Raw genomic sequence first — 25,359 nt, forward strand, 5'->3', positions numbered from 1 at the left:
TTTGGACCGTAGGTGGGGCCTTTTGTGGGAGTTAAATTTAAATGATGGGAAAGAGTGGGGAAGAAAGGGTTGATTGGCATAATAAAAGTTTAAAAAGTAATTAATTTAACATTAATCATTAATCATTTATTTTTGTGTGATTTCAAATAATGATCATGATTTATCATTTATGTCATTATTTTACATTGAAATAAATAAATTTAAGAAGGGTATCCTTCAACTGTATAATATAAACAAAGAAGCAATATTTTTTAAAATATAAAAAGCTGTCTGATTACCTTAATTAAATAAAAACCATTTACAGCAAGATTTTATATGGTAATGTATATTATGTTAGCCCAAGTGGAAATGGCTGGCATTTTCCATATAATTTGTCTCTAAAATCATTGGAATGGACAAGGAGAAAAGTACCAAGTTTAAGACTATTTATTAGCTGGCAGAGATGGATACAAATAGAATAACATATTCTGCAATTTGTTGGCTAGTGAATAGATATACGGAAATTAAGACTTGAGGGATCTCTTAATCATCTAATTAGCCTCCAAATTCATCACTAGCCTTGTATAAATACTTGACTTGTACATCTGAAATTATTAAATTATAAAAATATTAAGTTATATTTTCTGAATATATTAAAGTAAAAAATAAGTTGCATTATATTTATAGTATAGAGTTAACAACTTTTACCTACCCAAATATGGCTTAATGACACTTTCTCACTCTTAAACTTTTGAAATACCATTTTTTCCACCAAAAAAATATATTTAATGCCACTTTCCCATTGACCTCACTAATCACCAGTCAATTTTGGTATCGTTGCGATCTCACACTATCATCATTATCTTTCCTGATCATCACTCACCAAAATCCCTCAAACCATACTTTCGTCGACCTCGCCAATCGTCGACAATCGAGTGATTGAGGTTTGCGCAGCTGTCCCTCCAAATCAAATTCTGACCAATCACGACTACCAAAAGGCTAACCGGTCTCTCCTCTTCAAAAGCCCCAAAAGAAGGGACTGAGTTTGCTTTCCATTTGAGGTCGAATCGGAAAGTATATTTTTTTGGGTGAGAAAGTAATATTTTAAAAGTCTGTGGGTGAAAAAGTGTTATTTGAGTAGAAAAAAGTCATTAACTCTATAATATATAGTGACAGCTGGCCAAAAATAATAAGCCATTTAACTATCATTTCCCTCCCCTCTGTCCCAACTGTCTGCAATTCCTTGCTCATAAAATCATCAATATTATCAATCGTGTATTTGGATTTATATGATTACCTTCTTCACGAAGTTTAGGAACATCCGAAAGGGTCTAAGTATATATATATATATATATATATATATATATATATATATATATACTTTAATGTATATATAGTTTAAGCTTCACTTAAACCACTCAACTATGTAATAAAATAGTTCAGTCATAATTCCGCAGCTTTGCTTAATCCACGGAGTGATTGATGTAGAGTAGAAGCAGTATCGATGTCATGACCTCGAATGGAATCTCCCAAATATCTCAAACAGCAAGCAACATTCTCCAATTTTATTTTGGTAGAGCATTATCTTTCAAACTAAGTTTTGAGGTCTCTGTCGTACTCAGAGAATTTTGGAATGATAATATGTTTTCAACATATGTGTGAAACCTTTCATGGCGTAGTTAAGGTTACTGACTTTGTGTTGAAGTAAACCTAATTCTGTCGGCCATTCTTGTCATCAATTTCTGATGTTTCCTTCACCTATATTGACCCATAAATTAATTAGTGTTCAGCAAACAAATCCAAAACACATCAACATTTTATTACTTTTTTTTTTTTTCTTGGTAATCAAGGTGTTGGATTGTTGTGTATACCTCAACTAATTTCCGATTTCATTAACACTCTAAATTAAAAAAATTAGGTAATCATAATGTTATATGATATATGCTCTAAGATTTAAATCTACAAACTCAAGAAATGAACAAACATCTTTAACCATCAAGTCAACCTCACATTTCTTTTCCTTCGTTTTATATATATATATATCTATATATATATATAGATATATATATATATATATATATATAAAAGATAACTTCAATAATTGAACTCTATTTTGTTTTTTTTCGCCTTGATTATACAAGAATTGGCACAAGCTTATATATATATATATCAGCTTCTTCATATAAGATAACTTCAATAATTGAACTCTATTTTGTTTTTTTTCGCCTTGATTATGCAAGAATTGGCACAAGCTTTGGCCTCTAAGATTGCCCAGGGGAGGTGACCCCATACCTACTCAATTATTTGATTCTAACAAAGACAAAGATGTAACACCTTTTTGTCCAGCTTACGTTAACATAGGATACTTTTTTTTATTATTTATATAAAATTTTCTTTTTCACATGGTTTAGTTCTTCATTTAATTACAATACTGCTGGGGATATAAAACTTACATATAACATTTTACTCTTATGACGTGTTTGGTTGGATGAATGTCATCTTATATTACTAACATTATCATGTTTGGTTATCACGTAATATAATATTTCGGTATTCTTCTAAAACCAATAGTCATTATTGTTAGTTATATTGGTGGTAATCTAAATGAATAATACTATACTTATAAACATTTTATACAAACTCTCTCATACAAAGTAATATAGTCACTTTGCATGTTTGTCACATAATTTCTTTTAATTTAAAATAATTCAATCATCTTTTGTACATCAATTTGTATAAAAAGTTTGTAAGTGTAATATTACTCAATGTGAATATCACAATTTTCTTAGATATTCTAAGATTACTTGGTAATCTTAATTTTGTTACAATTGTACCCTTAACAATTAAAATTTTAGGACATTATTACCCTTGTTCTTAAAACAATTTACCCATAACACACCAACCACCTTCCAACGACAATTGGCCACCATCGCCCCCGCTGGCCAACGGTCGACAATTACTAAAATAGTGAACGATCGACTGGATTTGACTGATCGTGCATAGATGTGGTTGTTTTCAACTAGATCTATTTGGCTATTAATGACCAATTTATTCCTCTTAACCAAACATATTAATATAACATACCTACTAATTTATTCCAATCTAATCAAACACATTTTATATAACATTCCCAGTAATCTTGAAAGTAATATGTCTTCCCATTAATATAATATTCCTAGTAATACAATATTCCTTTAACTAAATGTCCCCTAAAACCGTATTCAAAAACATAAATCAAGCAAAAAGCATGTCCTTGAGATTAGATGGGCCGCATCAGGTTAGCCCTTAATATCATTTATAAATCCTTGCTTAATCCATTAGTTTAGTTGGACCCAAACATCATTTTATTAGTAATGCTAAGATGTACCCCATTTTTTAAGTACGCAATATTAAAAATATAAAGTGTATTATACTAAAAGTCTATTGTCAATTTTATTTTTATTAATGTTATTTGTCACGTGATGTATTAAACGGCAAGTATATAATAGCGTGTGGCATTTAACTACTACTATTAGATTAATATACATATTTATTATAATTTAATTTTCTTATTAATTTCAATATTAGTTTATTTTGGTTCATTGACAAATACACATTCTGTCTATATCCCAGGAATCTTCAACAGAAACCATAATATAAATTCCCATTTTTCTAGCTGGTCTGTCTGATCGTATATCTTCACGCATTGAATATTGAAATAAGATATATGTACTAGACGTACTCGTTCCTAAGTTTGTATATGCATATGTATTAATCTCCCATCCCATGATAGACACGTTATCCTTAGACTTGTAATAATATTTACGCCTATTTCTCTATATTATATATAATTGCTGACTTCTAATCCAGTGACTACTGCCTCCCTCCATCCTAATCCTCAATTCTACGTCTCTATTAATTAAATAAATCACATTTGAAACAACCCCATATAAAAATATCATTTTCAACCCAACTTGTAGATCTTCAGAATCATTCAAACTAATATTTACTATCAGCAAAGTTATTCAATCAAACACTTCAGTATTAGAAAAATATCATTTATACACAAAGATCTGCAATATTTATCTATTTCTGATAATAACTTGTTGATAATGTGGCTCGATTTGGAGATTTTATTATATCTTAATGCATCATCAAATAATATAATTAATCATATGCTTAACCACAAAACAACAGGTCGCCCAAATTCAGCCTCCTTTTTTAAAAAAAAAAAATTTTGGAATGAGTCAAACCTGCAATGCACAACCGTCATCTGCTTTTGAAATATCTGGATTACTTGTTTATGTATTATAGTACTTGTGAGCCACCAAGATGTTGAATATAAACATTTTTTTATCATTAAATAGGCTGATAATTCAATTGGGAAGATCTGGTGGGCGATTGCTTCATAATTTGAAACAATTTTTAAAAACAAAGAAACAATCAAAACGTCTAGAATCAATTAGGTTGTACTGTACTTAATTTAAAGTTAAAAAACAAAAACATCTGTAGACCTGTGACTTCTAGTTTTTCTAAACTTTCCACAGTTCCTTCCAGCCTAGCGCCTACCCAGCTACCAATTATTGCACTGAATAATACAATTACTTTTGTCATTTAATATGATGGAAAATTTCCGTATCATCCCAGGAGCCAACCCTTTCATTTAAGGTGTGTGCACAGCCGCCCCTGCACTAACTGAGCAATGATACATCAAACTGATCAACTAAGCCTCGTGGCTGAATATGGAAAAGTTAATTATATCTGCAATGAATTATAAACCTCCAATAAAAGATAAGTAGAATTCCGTCAGCTATGAACTGACATTTTAATTTACTTCATTATCTTTATCGGCCACTCTGATTTACAAATAGCATGTTTTCTATATAGTAATCTTCTTGAACCGGTGGCATAATTGTGTAAGTTACCAATTTTTTTTTTATTTTTTGCTCGTGAGGTACAGCGGATGCCGGACGTACCAGCCAAGTATTAGGAATTTTTTATTCAATATGCATATCAGTCTGTAAATATAAATCGAAAAAATTCATATCCCTAGAGAAGACATAGCACTATTTTCCTATACTATGAATAAGTTATATCCCACTTTGCAAGCTGAGGCCTAACTGAAGATCCAGAGATTTACAGCTTTGTTTTGAAGAAGACAAAGGTGAAGGCGGGATGATGACAGATCTTTTATCTTGGGATTTTTCAGCCTGTGTTAAAGTGAACATGCAAGAATCTTGTTGAAAAGGAACATGATGAGTTGGTATGGTGTACCAATTTGATAGCTGAGACGCATCTTGATCCCGTGAACTGAAACTAATCTGAGATTCCTGATCGTAGACAGTGAAATGATCGGGAGAATAGATGGAAGGATCATAAAACCACGCATTGGAGGCATGGTAATTGAAATTCAGATTGTTTTGAATAGGTTGAAGATAACAGTTGATGCTGGCTTTTCTGGCTTGAAGTTGCAGTCTTTTCTTCTTCATTCTCTCCTTCTTGTGGGCATTTTGATGACCCCCCAACGCCTGTGAATTTGCAAACTCTTTGAAACAATATTGGCACTCAAACTTCTTGTCGTCCGGTTGATCACCCGGTGAGGTTTTATCCTTGTTTGGTTGCTTCTCGGTTGCATATGAAACGGTGGTCGATGAGTTGACACTGTCATCTCCTTCAGTACATACTTTGAAAATTTCAGTAGTGCTATTGTTGCTTGGATTAAGCTCAAATCCAAATAATCTGAGCTTCTTTTCAACACAGGATCCTGAAGAACAAGCATTTTCTCCATCGGATGTATGAGAAAGAACATTATTAGACACTTCTTTTTGATCCATGTACTCCATTGAAACGTGAAAAAGAATATGAAAATATATATGTATATTTTTTTTGGTAATGCTAAGAGATACCGATGAGTTTTTATGTAGGTTTGTGTTCCTTTTATAGTAAAACTCTATAGCTCCAAACGATGCATTGCATCTCAAATAGGGAAGAGTTTAATAATCATGAACAGCATAAAACGTACTCAAGGGTCAATTTAAAAGAGAAAGAAAAGAAAAGTCAGATCGGAGAAGCCGTCTCATCTCTCATGCAATAATATTTGTTTATATTAAAAAAAAATACACCTCAAACCTTCTCAATCAAAGAGGATTCAGTGTGGTTTTTAAAAAATTGAAGAATAATGGTCTGGAAGCAATTTAAATAATTCAATTATAGTACCACTTGGTCATCAATAACATATATTCCAAACTTAAAGAGAGGATCAAAGTTATAATATAAAGATTAATATTAATAATATATTTAACAAAAGTCAAAGAAACAAGGTATGTAACCACCTGAAAGAAGGGACTCTAAACTTTGCAACAAATCTCCCACAGGACTTAAATGCATATCTAAGAATATTATTATATATTAAACTAATGACTCAGTGGATTCACGTATTGCCCTCTATCCAAGCTTATCACAATATAAAATAAAATAAAATAAAAAGATTGTAGCTGTGGGTTCCCAATCCCATCCACTAAAGTCCCCAATCAATGCATAAACAATGTTGAATTTCTGTAGAAATGTGATTATTCAGCACTAAACTGAAACTTCTGCGCAATTATCCCTCCACCCACAAAGGGTTTTAATATGTCAATGTTGACCATGTTTTTTGCTGAGGGTATTATAATAGTAAAGGGGTGAGAGTAGCTGCTAAACAAGGGAATATAAAGAAGTGGGGAATGACGTAATAAGCATATATACTAATAATGGTCTTCAATAAGATCTGGGCATATCTTCTTAGAGCAGGCAAACCTATTATTTTAATGCCCAAAAGCATATGTTTTCTGGTTAATCAAGTCATCAACTAATATTATTGTATGATTTAACAAAGCATTTGTGTTGGACAGTTGTTGTATTTTGGACCCACCTTTTGAGGACATATTAGAAACTTTAAGATTTGTTGTTTTATTCCTAGATCTTCCATTGGTAGACTTCTTCAATTCTGCTAAAATACTTATTAACTCATGCTAATCAATTCCCACTCCTTTTTCCAATCTGTTCAAACTACTTTCTTTGGCTTTAACACAAGAAATTCCAACTGGGTATGCTGTCATCAACCATTTCTCTATCTTATATAACTTAACATGTGGAATATATTGAGATTTTATTTGTGTTATGGTGGTAGCTTTGGTGGGTGGGTTGGCTTATTTATTGATTGATTGATTGATTGTTTTTCTTTTTTCTTTAGCTCATTTCATTTCATTTTATCCTTCTTGTTTGATAGAGTATCCAAAGGTGGCCCCTACCATCAGCCACCCCATATCTTAACTCTCATCCAATCAACCCTGTCTTCCTTCTCTTCTGGACTTGTCCAGAGGAATTTTTAAAACTTATTTAAAAACCACAAAGAGTGCCAAGATTGACTATACAGAAAGATTATATATATAAAATTTATCACTTGATTAAGTAATAGAACAAAGTATGTTTAATAATAATAAGAATAATAACAAAGTCCACAGCAGGCTTATTGTGATAAAATGCACCCACCTATTAATATTTAGATTAACTCTCTTTTAAGTGCTGTTCTATATCTGTAGCTGGATTAAGCTTTTTGAGTTTTGATTCCGAACCTCAGCCTATTGTGGAGCTGAAAATGCTTCTGTTAATGAAAGATTACTAACTTTTCTCGGCAATATTGATCATGCTGCAATAAACTATTAGATGATTTGTTTTTAAAAAATGAGAACAGAAGAAAAATTGCTTAGAAAATAATATGTGCAGTCATATCAAATAATGGTGGTGAGAGTAGTGTGGAAGGCACTTGGGGGAATGATATACTGTACTAGTGATGGAACAACAGAAAAACTTCACACGTCAACCATTATGCAACTATCAGGTTCCTGGAAACCGATAAGACGCACAGTAACAGTGTAATTGGAGTTAGTGATAAGTATAAAAGAAACTTCAAGGTAGGCTCCTATAGGCTAGCTTTTTTTAATGATAATCCAATGCATATCAAGTATTGATTTGGATAAAACTAAGTTGAGAAGTAATTCTGGAATACGAACTTGCCAAAAGTAGTTGGTACAAGATTGACTTATTAAGCCACATTCCGGCCACCCCATTTCTTAAACAGAATTAACTGTGCAAGAGCTTGTTAAAATTGGAAGCAAAGATAACGCACAAAGACAGATAGACTTATCAAAGGAAGACTTTTATTCAATCTGAAATACTTCAAAGTCACATGGATTTATTTAATGTGAAATACATTTATTAATTAAAATTCGGGTAGAGAGTAAAATTTGATTTTTTAGATGTGGAGAGTTATACTCACTTTTTAATTTATATTTAAAGGATAAAGAGTCTGTTTGACTCTTATTTTTATGAATATACTCTTTATAATAATGAGTTTGGGTCATATAAAAAGTCTTTTAGAGATACTCTAATATCACTTAACTAAACACCAATTTAATAGGTGCAACTTCTTTAACTGAATCCAACTGTTGTTTAAAAACTGAATGATCTAATCTTTTTGTCCTGAAGTTGATAATCAGATAAGTCTTTCAACAATTACCCTTATTAACGTTTATGGGGACTCAAACTCAAGAACTCATAAAACCTCGTTTTGTTCTTTTATCGTTACGCCACGAAATCGTAATTAGAAAACTTCATTTTGATGTTCCCCGCGACGTTCTTTTTCCACCGCTGTGACAAGCGTCCCTTCGACCAAAATGCGTTCACCGTTTAACAGATCTCATTCATACACAATTCAAATCACATAATTATCATATTTATTTAGGCAAGATTCACATGTTGATTAAATTATTGGACCAAGCATCGCCCAGATACAATGTGCAGAAATCTACACTTATTCCAGGAGCCCACAAGCTCAGCAAATAGGCAATCAAATTATGAAACTATACACATGTCACACCATTACTAACTGGTAGCTCAGATGTACTTTTCAAAACAAACAAGATGATAACCTCATATTCAACCTTTTTTTTTTTTTTTTTTTTTGAAGTGCTCAAACACCATTTAAGGAGCAGATAGCGCATTTCTTGGCTTATGATTAGGAATCAATTCCTCCACTTTCGGGAGTTGCTATTCTAGTGATAGATGGTGAATAAAACTAACCAATGAATTGTAGAATACATGGATTTTTTGTTAATTAAACAAGTGGTAGGGTTTTAAGATTTGATACAATTAAAATAAGGCTTCTAATTTTTCTCTTCTATTTTATTGACATAGGAATAAACTTGAAATTAAGGTTAAACTCCATAGACAATGAATTCCAAGGAATTCAAAAGAAGACTAATTAATAACTAGTTAACGAAGTGTAGTGGGTGGTGTGGTTGTGGGATTTAAGGAAATAGTGTAGTATGATTAAGACAATGTTGAGTCCCACCTGAAGAAAATAAATTTTTTAAGTATATAATGGTAAACAAAGTACAACTTGTTAAGAAAAGAAAAGCACCACTGAGTCTGAAGCAATCACGTGAAGAAAGAACAAAACAAAATATTGACATTGACGAACTCAACAGACCACATTCGCTGTTAGATTAGAAGACAGTCACAGAAAGCAGAGCTTACCCAGAAATTGCTCGAATGTCATGTTATGTACAAAAATTCACAACAGACGTGCGCGCTTTTGGAAACACTTTCTAATACTCCACACATGGTTTCCAATTCTCTTTAGTCTCCTCCTGTTGCAAAATTTAATTCACATTCAATGATCCTCACCCACCCAGCTGAGCTTCCAAACTAGTGTTTACTGTTCAGTTTTTTCTTATAAGAGTAATATTACGCATACAACATTATGTGACAAAAGAAGATTGAATGAAAATTTATTTTTAATTTAAAATCAACCAATTATCTTTTGCTGTATCATGTTGTATAAAAATGTTATATACATAGTATTATGTTTTTTTATAGAGAGAGACCTCATTGTTTTCACCATAAACAAGAATAGGAGGTCAACTCTATTATTAATTAATAATACATTTGCATATGTATCCAAGTGGTGTGATTGTTTATGTATTAACATCACCTTGAATCTTGATCATAAGAGAATGGGAGAAGAATTATAAATTGTCACATTATTTGATATTCAAAATTGGGATTCCAGCTTTATTTATATGTGTAGCATTAGGGGTGTTAAAAAATGCAAAAACCAAACCGAACCGGTTTTTCGATTATCCGGAAGACTGGTTTGGTTTAAGTTCAAGGAAATACATAAACCGAAAATTTGGTTCGGTTACCGGTATAAAGAAATTTTAAAACCGGTTTATAAACCTGGTTTTCACTTTAAAATTAAAAAACCCTAAACCTCAAATCCCTTTCTCTTTACTCTTCACCTTTTACGCATTTCTCATTTTTTTTTTTCACATAGACACACACATTTCTCCTCAGTCCTCACCGATTTTCACTTTTCTCTTCCTCTCAAAATAAAAAATATATTAAAAGGAAAACCAGTTCAAAACCAGTTAACCAGTTTTTACTAGCCAATTTTCTCCTTAACCGGTTCGATTTCAGTTTAGGAAATTTCCTAAACCGAAAAACCGGTTCAGTTCAGAAAATCGATTAACCCATTATGAACACCCCTTTATAACATTATTGTAAAACTAAAAAGTTAAAAAAAAAAAAAAATTAAGTATGCACACTGTGTATTTATCATTTTATTCAGACACAAACCAGTTGTTATCAAAAGACAAATTGTATTGTAAAACCTTTCTTATTAAGTGGATAAAAATTAAAAGATTCAATAATCAATATCCACTTGCGGCTAACTTTATTTATTTTCTTAATCATTTTATTAACTATTGCGCGCACCCAGTTGCAATAAGATATTAACCAATTGTTACTTATTTACACTTTACAGTGTTTTAAAACCCCACCCAATCTGACCTATTGAACCGGTTTAACCAGGACCGTGACCTTCACTGGACTGGGTTAACAATTTTCCTATTTACCCAAAACCTTAGAATTTAGGATGATGATCGATGAACAATTGAAGACTAGGATGTTGGGGCTTTTAAAGAGCAAATGTCGGTGAGTACAATGATGGCAACAGAAGTAATTTCTGGTGATTTAATCGGTCAAAAATCGAAAAAAACCAACAATGACAACAGTTGACTTTTGCCGATGATTGGCAAGGTGAACAGGGGTTGGGTGAAATGGGGAGGCTAAAGGGAGTATTTTAATGGTGATGAGGAGGGTTGTCGAAATCAACGGTGGTGAGATCTAACCGAAATTGATCGACACTGACAATCTGACATTAGTGAGATCTATCCAAAATCGATCGATTTCGACCAGATGTTGAATAAATTTTCTAAGAAATTGGCTCAAGTAATGATTAAGATTGCATCGCCAACCAGTTGAACACCAATTTGCATTTGAAATGTGTTTATTAAATTTCAAACCTATAAAAACTTAACGTAATTTCAAGAATGTATTTGCTAAATTTTAAACTTTTGAACACCCGATTTGACCAGCCGATCAAACCTATTAAACCAGTCAACCCAAGACTCAGAAATTTTGTTAGGTTTCACCCCGGTTGGTTATTAAAACATTACTTATTTACACTAAAAGCCAAGATGGAAAGAATACGTCAGCATAGGCACAATGCAAAGAACTATCCTTGTCCAGAACCGGAAGCAAATGACTATCTCAGGTGAACCGTTCCGTTGGTCTTACTAAAGATCCAAGGAAAATCTATGAAAATGAACAAAAAGCTAATAAAAGTGGGGGAAATTTTACATAAGAATTGGCCCAAAGATTGCCCGGTTCTGGGATCAGATTACCCATTTTCCAGTATGGGAATTTAATCTTTACATAAAATAAACCAGCATCACAAACCAATTCTAAAATATTCCAAGTGGAAACAACTGTCACCAGTTATATGAGAATGAAATCAAAACAATTTTCCGGTGTAGAAGATAATGAAGGAAAGATATTCTACACCTCAAAATTTCTCGCAATTATCATCAATTAATATCAATGGATTGAGTTAAGGCAAAAATGCTATAACTGTTTGACGAGCCATATCTATATAAAATGAGAGAATACAAGATATTACTTTAACACAAAACTTCTTCCATTGGAACTCCCAATAAGAAAAAGCACTCAGGATCACAATAAAGCCTTGCTCTTCATGTGTAACTGTTACGGTTGTCGCTTGGAGCGAGGCAATAGAGCAAGGAGGATTTTTTTTCTAGGCCCCTGCAAATTATACCACCTTTATTAAACACTGCGGGTCAAACATTCAACTAGAACATGGCAAGCTAAAAGATCAACACGACGAAACAGGAATGCAGATTAAATATGCAAATCATCACTTGGAAATAGTTCATACATATTCAAAACTGCCAAATTCTCAACTTTTTCTAGAAACACCAAGTGTTTTTACACAGTTAAGCTCACTACCACAACTGTTTAAAGTTAAAGCAACGGTTAACACCAAAGATCATACAATCTCAGTAACTTGTTAGGGTGTTTATGTAGGCAACAGATATTTGGCTCTAGAAGACTAGTGCAATAGAGTCATTCCTCAAATGCTGGACTCAAACAGAGGACTAGTGCAACAGAGTCCAATATTTCATTGTAAAATAATAATTTTAAAAATTCCTCCCCCAGCTTTGCCTACATTTGATTGAGCATGGCTTTCCCGACATATAACATCTAAAACTCTATTTCTTCTCAAAAAAAGATGCTAAAAGAGTGGGGTACTCAGTTGATCAACCTTAATTAGTCTAATTTCATCAACATTTAATTGAAATGAATGAACTTTAAAAAAAAGGAATGCTGCTTGATTATGCACGAGTTTCAGACATCACATAGTATAGTGCTTTTTGCATGAGACATCCTAACATTTCAGAAGCAAGAAAAGGCATTAAGAATAATATTTTTGAGGAAGACACCGATCATTACACCCACCAAACAGGGGGGACAGAGAGAGAAAAGGTGCCATCAGTAGGATATGTAGAATGAGACAATTTAAGAATATTAAAGTCAATTTATAAGTAGATTACAGAGATTTAAATTAGAAATCTATTGTCTGAGTGGGATGGAAAGATGACCCCTAGATTTTTACTCTGTGTGTGAAATTTTAATACCATACAATACCTTCCAACTGCTTTCATCTTTTGTTTCACTCAAACTACAAATACAGCTTAAATAATAAGGTGGAAGGGATAAACTACACCTTAGCAATTTAAAATGTACATGCAATTTAATTCAACACATGCATAATAATAATATGTACATGCTTCAACTCATATATTTAAGCTGACTCAAATTCTAAACATTTTCATACCCAAAGCAATTTAGATTACATAAAATGCATTATGACTTTGCAAATGTAAAACTCTGCAAAGTCGAACTGCTTCCCAGCATCAAACACACCTAAAAGAAAAAGACAAAAAAGAAAAGAAAAGACAAAGGAAAAGTATATGTATACCATAGGTATTCCCAGCTCTTTGAGGTCATTTTCCCCCATCTGCTTCAGTGCAGTCATATCCACCTGCATTATAGATCAAATGAATCAAATAAAAGAAAACAAGGTGAGATTTTTTTTTTTTTTTAGTTCTTTTTTTTTTAAATAAATAAAAATGGAAAAGAAAAAAAGAAATCATCTTGTTCACTAGCCGACTCCAACAATGAACTGAAACTCCTCCTGATTTTAAATATTCAAAATTGAGATCCCATAAATTTGTAATCTGCAGTGTAAATTCCTTAACTTGTTTCCTATCAAAAATAAATAAATTCCTTAATGTATAACTTTTGAGATTGTACTAAACTTAGCACGTATAGTAAAACTAATAATGACACAAACATGATTTATAAAAGAAAAAATGTTCACATAATGTTCCTTCGAAGCATACTTTTGTTCTTTATACCCATAAATCCTTTCCTTTCTTACGTCTTTACCAAGATCTTTACAGGGGATCACACAACCTTGATTGAAACTTGTGAGATGTACTATGCCAAGCAGGCAATCACAAATTCAACTCCAAATCCTCTTGATTAAAGCCAAAGACCTCAACAGCTCATCAAAGCAATTAATCAAAGGAAAGAATAAAGTAACATACTTCCTCAGCCTTAAAAAGGATGGCATATTTTCCCAATCCCAGTGAATGTAACAAACCATCAACTGTTTGTTGTTCTTCACCCTACATAATGAATAACAAAAGAAAGAGCTCAGAAGATGCAAGAAATAGTAATCATTTACAAGTAAATAAAACCAAACAAAAAACTACAAAAAGGAATTCTCAAGAGCTACACTCTAATAAACAGCCATGAAAATATTGACGCTATGAGCTGTTTTTGTGGTAGGGTGATGGGAAGAATCTGGTGGGCATATATATTGAACAGAGATTAAGTGCAAATATATTATTAGAGGATAAAGAATAGGAATCATATGAGATATGGAATAAAAATTTCAACTTGTGTCTCAGGCAAGCATTTCAAACTAGCAACAAGTGCCAAATAATAAATTCTAATTATGTAGCTTGGGAACATTGCATCTCCAAAAAAGCAATTTCTAACCCCAGAAATGAATAAGCAACTAGATATCAATTAATTTACTAAGAAATTAAGATTTTAAGACCATGCCGGCAAACAATCTCAACAAATAGTAAAGCCACAGTATACCAGGAAATTTGATAAATCTGACTAGCTGACACAATGCAGCTTTTCTAGTGCCTATAGCCCCAACTTCCATTATCTCAGGAGTACTGCTTTTTACATTATCAATTGGGCCATCCAAGTCACTGAGTAGACCCAACTGTACAGCTAAAAACTTAGATGATTCATGAAATCAATGGGATTACAGGGATCTTAGACTTTTAAGCTGAAAAATTACAAAAGGGGCTAGCTAATATAGCCAGATTTGAAAACAGAGCTAATCCTTGAGCTTCTTAATTTGCCCCTCAAGTCCTTTCTATTTCTTTGGAAGTAGGGTGGCATGATTGAAGGCTCTCTAAACAACATCCATAACCTTTTTCTTTCATTTGTCCATGTAAACATGCTAACTTGATAAATTTAGGCCAATGAATATCATTTCACAATGTATAAAACACATTAGATATGAAACAATGTATTTAGAACTTGTAAAATGATACACTTCTACCTAAAAACAAGTACTTGTGAATTTTCTCATTGGCAACTGAAAAGTGAACTTCTCCAAAAAAAAATTGAACTATAGCATTAGTGTTAAAAAAAAAAAAAAAAAAAAAAGAAGTCCAACCATTTAAAAAGTTAACTATGGTACACAATCACCCCTACAAGGCAAATTAAGAAAAACAATAAACAAGAACCTGACAAATCAAATAGAAGTAGCAGGTGACCACATTTATCAGATTTTCAAGCAGTAGTAGTATACCAATGTAAATCATCCTTTCCATGGTATAAGAGTTTTATATAGTCTCATATACATATATATAGATATCATTGCAGAGTATGACAAAGTATCAGTGTGTGTGTCAGAAAGTAGTAGCCAGGTAGCTCGTACCATGTATGAACTTTTTGGCCCAGTAGACGAGGGCAGTTGGCCTAGAAGCTGCGGGACCGGTGGTACCGGTTTAGCAGATCCAGAAGGCAATGCAGGTTTAGTCATGTAAGGTGCAGAACTGACAGGCCTTGGAGCATTATGAACATCTTTGCTCATATATGGAACTGTTCGCACATCATCATACGTCCTGCTTAATGGCCTTCTCTGTAGATGCTCCACATTCCTTGGGGGGGATAGACCCCTAGTGGAACCAAAAATTCTCTCCGGTGATCTTCGTCTTATATGATCCAAAGTCCAAGCAGAATAAGAATTTCTAGATGAGCTCATCTGGGGCAAATCTTCTGCACTTCTTGTAAGAGGAATTCTCCCCAGGATACTGGATTCTTTTGACTCAGGCATGCGCTGCCTTGAATCAAGTTTACTGAGCGGGGGCTGGCTGGTCCTTGACAGTTTTTCACGAAGGTCCATGAATTTCCGATCATCATCACTCCGAGCTTGTCTAACAACATTTTTTTGCATGAGTTTGAATCGAAGGTCATTTTTGCCAATGGAAACATCTTTAGTTGTTCAAGGCAACAAAGTTAGTGATCAGAAAACCAGTTAAAATTTTTTTGAAAAGAAATTATATCACAATGACAAAAAGAAAGCTACTTACCATCAACACCATTACTAGTCAAACTTGAAATAGAACTATCCCCTCTTTGTCTGCAAGAATTTGAAGTATAATCACTACTCATGGAAGTAAAATTCATTGACAAAATAAGGAAAAAAGGTCGTGCATATACAATCACACACTAAACAAGACTTGGAATACAGCGTTAAACTTGATGCAATTTAGAAACTCGAAAACATACTACAATGCATCAACTAATAGAGAACATCAAAAAACGAATTTAAAGGTGAATACAATGCATCAACAAATATAGAAGAACGATGAAGACACCTTTTGTGGTTGACTTGGGAACTATCTGAATTACTTCCTAATCTATCCCTTATGGACCGCTTACTTCCAGCAGCAGGCAGGGAATCAGAAAAACCAACATCTGACACAAGTCCAGACCTTTTCACCACCTGCAAATTTATAGTAAAGATTAATGCATCCTTATAACGAGTGCTACAAGTAGATGCAATTTAGCAATTCTATTGTTAATCCTAAAACACCAAACCATCTAATAAATTTCCCCAAAAAAAGAGTAAAGGAAATAAGCTCACAACAAAATTCCACTCCATATATAATATTAATTTGCTTATCCCGAACAATGTATTAGAAACTAAAAACATAAATAAAAGAGTAAAAGCCCATTCAGCGCTTATATATAGAGTTGGCTCGAGCTCAGATGACTACACTTTTGGCAATAAACAAATTCCTGTTCCACATTTTCTTGGCAACCAAACAGATACTAAAAAAAATGGTTACAAGTACCAAAAAAAAAACAAAAAAAAAAAAAAAAAAGACGTCCGACTCCAATCAATAGCTCAAAAAGCAATAATAAAAGAGAAAACCATGAATACATTCAAAATCAAAGCTCAGCACTGAAATTTGCTACTAAAAAATAAATAAAAAAGGAAACCCTAACTTTCGAAAAGATTAAAAAAAGAAGAGAAAGAGAGAGTACCTGCCACTACTTCCAAAGTAATAGTAACACGCGCTTTCGAAGCTTCTGCCATAACCAAAGCTAAAAACCCTAGTTGAATTAACCAATTAATCGACCCAATATACCGCAGAAAAAATTGATGCCTGAAGCATCGCCGTTTTCGAATCAGCTACAACAAATTAAAAACCCTAAGCTCATTACACAACTAGAAAATTAATACAGAGCAATCGAAATCACTTATATGATCGTGATTGATAATTATGTGTATCAGGTGAAAAACTAATTAAAATAAATAAAAAGGAAAGGGAGAGAACGGTCGTGATTCGTGAAGAGAAGATGAGTGTTACTGTAGAAATGTTACGGCCTTACAGGGCCGACCTAAAGAAATGATGGTTAGGATTGTCCGTGCGTTGTGTTTTTTGTGTGTGATCACGACAATATGGGACGTCTGATTGAATGATTCATTGGTTAGTTAACACTTGGTACCCGTATTATATATATATATATTTTTTTTTTTATATGTTTCTTAACATTTTTGAAGAGCTAATTACGGACTCCGTTCAGGTTTCAATATTTCGCACACAACTACCCCGCTCAGCTCGCACCCCTTTAACTTTTATCAAAGCTCCGTTACAGTTATCTCCATATCACTCCCTTCAACAAAAATTATTGACAACTTGCCCCCTATATGTAGCCATTTACACCTCTTACTAGTTACTATCAATTTTTGGTGTTAAATTAATTGAAAGAAGGGCACAAAGTTGAAAATTAAAATATTTTACAAGTATAAATATAAAAACTTAAAAATATATATATAATTTTTAAAATATATACTTTTATAAAATGAAAATTTAATAATAATTTTTTTTTTAAATTGTTCATTCAACAATCTAAGAACATCTCCAAATGATTTTTTATATGATCCAAACTCTCTATTATAAGAGTCTATCCATAAAAATAAGAGTCCAATCGACTCTTTATCCTTTAAATATAAATTAAATAGTGAGTTTAGCTCTCCATATTTAGAGAGTCAAATTTCACTCATATATCTTAATTTTAATTAATAAACTACAAGTTTCTATGCATTTTATTTATTAATTTTCTTTCCTATTAAGTTTCTTTCTTGAAAATAAAGAGTATCTTTAATAAATTTAAATAGTCCATTGGATTTGAATAAAAATTTTGTTTTATATGAAATATGCTATTTAAAATAAAGAATACCATTGAAGATGCTCAGAAGATGGTTGCAGAGATCTGATAGTCCTAAACCTCTTTTTTTTCAATTTTTTTACTCAGTTTTTTGAAGATTTTTTTTTATGTCCGTATAATTGATATTGACATTTGGTAAACAGTAGGCTTGAGCTTTAAGTAAATTTTTTTTAAAATGATATTAAATCTTAAGTGTGTGTATATATATATATATATTGATATATTTAATATATAGTTGAGTATTTTAACATAGAAGGTCTATTTTACCCTTCTCTTAATTAACTTTAACACGAAATGAACAACAAACAGCGTAAGTGGCTCATTATGGGGGGTAACTATCATTTTTTTTATGTTAGAAGGGGTGTAAAAAATAACCCTAACAGACTCCTAACGAAAGTTAAAGAAGGAGGGCGTTTGTGTTAACATTTTTTCTATCCAATTGAAATTTTATGGGAGGTCTACGTAATTAATTCTTTTTTTAACTATAATTTATTTGTAAACTCATGTATATAAAATATTAGGACACAAAATTTTAAGTTACAAATTAATAAATTTTAATTTTCATAATGTTCATCAATCATCAGTTAAGTCATCTTTCCAAATTTGAGACTTTTTTGTGAGTTTTAAACTACTATCTTTTACTCAATAATATATAGCAAGATAAATGAAATATTAATACTGTTGAATATAAAAAATTACATACTATTTCATATACAATTATTTTATATGTATGTGTAACATTACTTCTTTTCAAAAATATAAATATTAAAGCTTGCGATTTTTTTCTTCTTTTTTTACATATAAAAGCATGATAATTAAAAAAGAGAGAGGAATGGTTGATGTTTAGTTGTATTGCTATAATAATAAAATTACTACTAAAAGGTTATTATAATATATATATATATATAAAGGGGAATTAATATTAAATGTGACCTATATAAGCGATTGTGATTTTTATTTAATGTTAAAACAATTTCTGCCAAAATAAAAATACGAATAGATTGTGATTGGACTTTAATATCTGGAAAGCAAATTTAATAAAATATTTTCCTTAACATCTACCTTATTATAATTTTATCTTTAATAAAATTTTATTATTAGATACAATAAGTTAAAGACTTGATTGATACAGATCAATAAAAACCACAATAATGGACCATAACAATTCAAGGAGGCCCCTTGAAAAAAAGTGAGTGAGGTTAAAATGAAAAAGGAAACACAAAGTTGTAAACTATTACTGTAGATGGATGTTGAACCGTGATCAATTAATGTTCTAACTAAAATATTATTATGAGTGAACAACTTTTTCCCACCCAAAGTTTGCCTTAAAGACCCTTTTCCACCACAAAAATTTCAAAATATCACTTTTCTACACAAAGTCAATTTTGGTGACGAAAATTCTTTCCATCACCCCCATTTGAACCTCTAGTCTCCCCTCTACAAAACCTCTTTCACTCCAACACTTGATTTCTCGTCGATTGTTGGCCATTATAAAGCTATAGTTTATTGTTCTTAGCTGATTTCCGACTAATTCCGGTGGCGAATATTTAATCAGTCACTACATTTGATCCACCGGCCTCCACTCTATAAAAACTCTTTTACCCTGGCTTTTGGTAACTCGTCGAACGTCTGCCGAGAAAGTGAAATGTATGTTGGGTATTAACGAAATATAAACGTTGGGTGAAAAATGGTATTTTGAAACTTTTTAGGTGGAAAGCGTCATTAAGGCAACCCTTAGGTGGGAAAAAGTCGTTTACTCTTATCATTATTGAGCTTATTAAAGTAGTGCAATATCATCTTTCTCAAGCAAAAAGTTGAAGGTGATGATAGATTACATAGAAATTTTTCAAAGGTTTAAGGTTTATGAAAATTAAAAGTTTCCACACACTCATGCCCTATAGAGATTACCAATTTACCATCATAAACCCTTGTGCAGAAACCCCTTCCACTCAAACACTAGTGATATTCTCTAAACCCTACGGAGATTGTAAATCACCCCTCACTAGAAGAATACCCTAACTCTCAAATAATCTCTTCTTTGCTGTTCTTCTCTTGTGTGCTTATTTTTTTCTTCTAAGATTTAGACTCCTTTAGGGTTGTAGATTTATTTGGAGAAGTGGCTTTCCTTGTATCAATTGTAAACTTCCTTGTTAAGAACTTTCCCAAAGTTATTGAAATCAAATAGGAACTACAAACCCACAAGAACTCTTCCTAAACAGTTCTTCTCCAAAACTAGGAAAAAATCCCCTTAAAATAGATAGATATCATAATCTGCCAAATCCACGTTCTCCATAGCAAATTCCTTGTTGCTACAGCAACTTAGCAACTGGAACTTGTGGCAACCCAGACTCGCTATAGTGAATCTACTACTGTATTAAACTCTTGCTTTCTCTTTCACCGATTCTCTAACCACGATTCCAATCCGAACTTATAATCATAGATACATTATAATGAGCTAAAAATATCACAATATCTGTTCTTGCACCAAAAAAAAAAAAAAATAGTAATAATTTCTAAATTAACTCATACTCTATTTTATGTTTTTGTTTTAATTTTTATCCTTTAATTCTTACTTAAACCCTAATTCTAAGTTTTCTAAATCATTGGACCATTTTTTTTTTAAATTCAAATATTTGTTTGATGGAAATCTATGAAGAAAATAATCACACAATGGGATAAAATTGAATCTAAATAAGAAAAAGTATGTTTTAAATTTGAAATTAGGTAAAAGAAGTATAAATTAAAAAAAAAAAAAAAAACTAAATAAGTTTGAATTTGTAGAAAATTAGTGTAAACAAAAACCCTAACTAAGTTTGAAATTTGATAAAAAAAGGGTAAACCGAAAACCTAACCCAATTAAACAAAGTGCAATTAAGACTTTAAGATTCCATGATGAACGGGCATAGGAAAGCTAAGCGACAATCCAAATCATTCAACGGGCGGCCAGACAGTGGGATTTGTGGCACTAACATCTTAAGCCCCAGGAGTCTACTAAAAGTGAAGAAGATTTAAGCTTTCAAGTCAAGGAAGTCGTCTTCCACTCAAAATCCTATTTCCATTAACCAAAAATCCTTGGAGAACACCTTCTCAACTGAAAATATAATAAAACAACCACTGTCTCAAGGACAATCATGCCGCAAAAAAAACATATGAATCATAGGCAAATCATCAAAGTATTTCCTATTAATTATCATGATTTTATAGATACATGTGATAAAAAGTGCTAAAACGATTTTTTAGTTCAACATCAAAACACCTCGGAGCCCATGTTAAACTCTCTATAATGTATTGATCCGTTAGTGACTTGATCTAATAAAAATAAATCTAACAAATTTTTTTTTTTTTTTTTTTTTTTTTTTTTTAAATCAAGTGGATTCATACGTGTTAATAAGAGAGATTTAGGATTTTTTTTATCAAATGGATTCATATGGTTTTAAAACCTGGACCGGACAGGCCGATTCGACCGATTTCAACCATTGGTCTGGATTGATCTGTATGTGGTTGAACCGGAGAAATGGTGTCGAACCACTAGTTCAACCATCAGGTCACCGAACCCGTGGCTAAACATGGTCACTAAAATGCAATTTCAAATAAAATCTCTAATTCCATTTCTGAATTCTGATCCACCAATTTGCCACAATCTGCCAGAAAAACCAACATAATCCACCATAACTCAAACCCTAATCCATCACACAATCACTACAACACCACAATTATCCAAATAACAACCCAGTGAGCAACTGCACACAAATGGCTCTAGCAAGAGCCAACACAATCTACCATAAACCACCACACAAAAGAGACGAGTAGGAAGTGAAGAGAGAGGCAAGCAAACCCAAATAGCAACAAGATCCGTCAGGCTGGAAAACCTGACAAATACACCCATGTGATCCCTTGCAGGTTTGAAAACCTGACAAACACACCCTTGTGAGTAGGCTTTTCCATTGAAACCCTAGCACCACAATCAATCAGTGGCAGCAGGACTGCGACAACGCGCAAACGCTAGCTTGAACCAACAACAAACATAACGGCTGGGACTCAAACAATCTCAAACCAATAAAATTACTAAAATGGTACTACATAAAACAAGGACATACTATAGAATTTTAATTCAACGGATAATGTAAGTAATACTTGGTCAAACTAGCTTATAACAAAAAAAAAAGTACCTCCCCCCCAACTTATTTTTTTTAGCTTATAAGCTCAAAAAATTATAAACAAACAGGTCACTTGCTTATTTTAGAACTATAAGCAAGTTTGACCAGCTTATAAGCTTAGACAACACCCCCAAGCTTAGACAGATACTCCCTAATAAAATGCATAGAAACTTGTAGTTTATTAATTAAAATTATGATAAAGAGTGAAATTTAACTCTCTAGATGTAGAAGGTCAAACTCACTATTTAATTTATATTTAAGGATAAAGATTCTTGTGAACTCTTGTTTTTATAAAAATTCTTTATAATAAATAGTCATTTGAGATGCTCAAGAATATCTCCAAAAAAACTCTTTATATGATCATCCTGCAACTCTTTTTTTTTTTTTTTTTTTTTTTTTCTTTTGTAAATTTTTTTAAAATGATATTAATCTAAGTATATTTTTTTTTAATTTTATTTTTTTTTGTTTGAATTTAATATATAGTTGAGTATTTTAACATAGAAGGTCTATTTACCCTTCTCTTAATTAACTTTACACAAGAAAACACAAACGGTGTAAGTGGCTTATTATGGGGGTAACTATCATTTTTTTATGTTAGAGGGGTAAAAAATACCCTAACAGACTCCTAACGAAAGTTAAGAGAGGTTTGTGTTAACATTTTTTTCTATCCAATTGAAATTTATAGGGTCTACGTAATTAATTTTTTTTTTAACTATAATTTTTATGTAAACTCATGTATATAAAATATAGGACACAAAATTAAGTTCAAATTATAAATTTTAATTTTCATAATGTTCATAATCATCAGTTAGTATCTTTCCAAATTTGAGACTTTTTGTGAGTTTTAAACTACTATCTTTTACTCAATATATATAGCAAGATAAATGAAATATTGTTACTTTGAATATAAAAAATACATACTATTCATATACAATTATTTTATATGTTGTGTACATTACTTCTTTCAAAAATATAAATAAAGTTGCATTTTTTTTTTTCTTTTTTTACATAAAAGCATGATAATTAAAAAAGAGAGAGGAATGGTTGATGTTTAGTTGATTGCTATAATAAAAATTACTACTAAAGGTTATTAAATATATATATATAAAAGGGGAATTAATTTAAATGTGACCTATATAAGCGATTGTGATTTTATTTATGTAAAACAATTTCTGCCAATAAATAACGAATAGATTGTGATTGACTTTATATCAACAAATTTAATAAAATATTTCCTTAAACATCTACCTTATTATAAATTTTAGTCTTTAAATAAAATTTTATTATTAGATACAATAAGTTAAAGACTTGATTGATACAGATCAATAAAAACCACAATAATGGACCATAACAATTCAAGGAGGCCCCTTGAAAAAAGTGAGTGAGGTTAAAATGAAAAAGAACACAAAGTTGTAAACTTTACTGTAGATGATGTTGAACCGTGATCAATTAAGTTCTAACTAAAATATTATTAGAGTGAACAACTTTTTCTCCCACCCAAAGTTTGCCTTAAAGACCCTTTTCCACCACAAAAATTTCAAAATATCACTTTTCTCACAAAGTCAATTTTGGTGACGAAAATTCTTTCCATCACCCCCATTGAACCTCTAGTCTCCCCTCTACAAAACCTCTTTCACTCCAACACTTGATTTCTCGTCGATTGTTGGCCATTATAAAGCTATAGTTTATTGTTCTTAGCTGATTTCCGACTATTCCGTGGCGAATATTTAATCATCCAAATAAATAAAAAAAGGAAACCCTAACTTTCGAAAAGATTAAAAAAAAGAAGAAGAAGAAGAAGAAGATACCTGGCCACTACGTCCAAGAGTAATAGTAACACGCGCTTTCGAAGCTTCTGCCATAACCAAAGCTAAAAACCCTAGTTGAATTAACCAATTAATCGACCCAATATACCGCAGAAAAAATTGATGCCTGAAGCATCGCCGTTTTCGAATCAGCTACAACAAATTAAAAACCCTAAGCTCATTACACAACTAGAAAATTAATACAGAGCAATCGAAATTACTTATATGATCGTGATTGATAATTATGTGTATCAGGTGAAAAACTAATTAAAATAAATAAAAAGGAAAGGGAGAGAACGGTCGTGATTCGTGAAGAGAAGATGAGTGTTACTGTAGAAATGTTACGGCCTTACAGGGCCGACCTAAAGAAATGATGGTTAGGATTGTCCGTGCGTTGTGTTTTTTGTGTGTGATCACGACAATATGGGACGTCTGATTGAATGATTCATTGGTTAGTTAACACTTGGTACCCGTATTATATATATATATATTTTTTTTTTTATATGTTTCTTAACATTTTTGAAGAGCTAATTACGGACTCCGTTCAGGTTTCAATATTTCGCACACAACTACCCCGCTCGGCTCGCACCCCTTTAACTTTTATCAAAGCTCCGTTACAGTTATCTCCCTGACACTCCCTTCAACAAAAAATATTGACAACTTGCCCCCTATATGTAGCCATTTACACCTCTTACTATTTACTATCAATTTTTGGTGTTAAATTAATTGAAAGATGGGCACAAAGTTGAAAATTAAAATATTTTACAAGTAAAAATATAAAAACTTAAAAAATATATATAATTTTTAAAACATATACTTTTATAAAATGAAAATTTAATAATAATTTTTTAAAGAAAAAAATGGTTCATTCCGATAATCTAAGAGCATCTTCATTGGTGTTCTTTATTTTAAAAAGAATCTTCATTAATTTCTAAATATGAAAAACAAAATTTTTATTTAAATCCAATGGACTTTTTAAATTTAATGAAGATATTCTTTATTTTCAAGAAAAAGACTTAATATGAGAGAGATAGGGAGTGTTTGTCTGAGCTTATAATTCGGGGGTGTTTGTCTAAGCTTATAAGCTGGTCAAACTAGCTTATAAGCTCTAAAATTAAGCTGACCTGTTTGTTTATAACTTT

General features: G+C 31.8%; 2 protein-coding genes across 2 annotated transcripts; both read right to left on the reverse strand.

Annotated features, from left to right (window-relative positions):
- Positions 1-4,886: 4,886 nt before the first annotated feature.
- LOC116146154 (zinc finger protein 5-like) lies at positions 4,887-6,032 on the reverse strand. Its single transcript, XM_031431559.1, has one exon. The coding sequence runs from the start codon at positions 5,799-5,801 to the stop codon at positions 5,049-5,051; it is 753 nt and encodes a 250-aa protein (XP_031287419.1). The 5' UTR covers positions 5,802-6,032; the 3' UTR covers positions 4,887-5,048.
- A 5,759-nt stretch (positions 6,033-11,791) lies between these two features.
- LOC116146146 lies at positions 11,792-24,641 on the reverse strand. Its single transcript, XM_031431551.1, has 7 exons — positions 24,221-24,641; positions 16,395-16,522; positions 16,107-16,156; positions 15,452-16,008; positions 14,031-14,111; positions 13,400-13,462; positions 11,792-12,162 (listed from the first exon to the last, which is right to left on the reverse strand). The coding sequence occupies exons 1-7, from the start codon at positions 24,272-24,274 to the stop codon at positions 12,106-12,108; spliced, it is 990 nt and encodes a 329-aa protein (XP_031287411.1). The 5' UTR covers positions 24,275-24,641; the 3' UTR covers positions 11,792-12,105.
- Positions 24,642-25,359: the final 718 nt, after the last annotated feature.

Source organism: Pistacia vera, unplaced genomic scaffold, assembly GCF_008641045.1.
Source record: "Pistacia vera cultivar Batoury unplaced genomic scaffold, PisVer_v2 Contig473, whole genome shotgun sequence".
Lineage (NCBI taxonomy): Eukaryota > Viridiplantae > Streptophyta > Magnoliopsida > Sapindales > Anacardiaceae > Pistacia > Pistacia vera.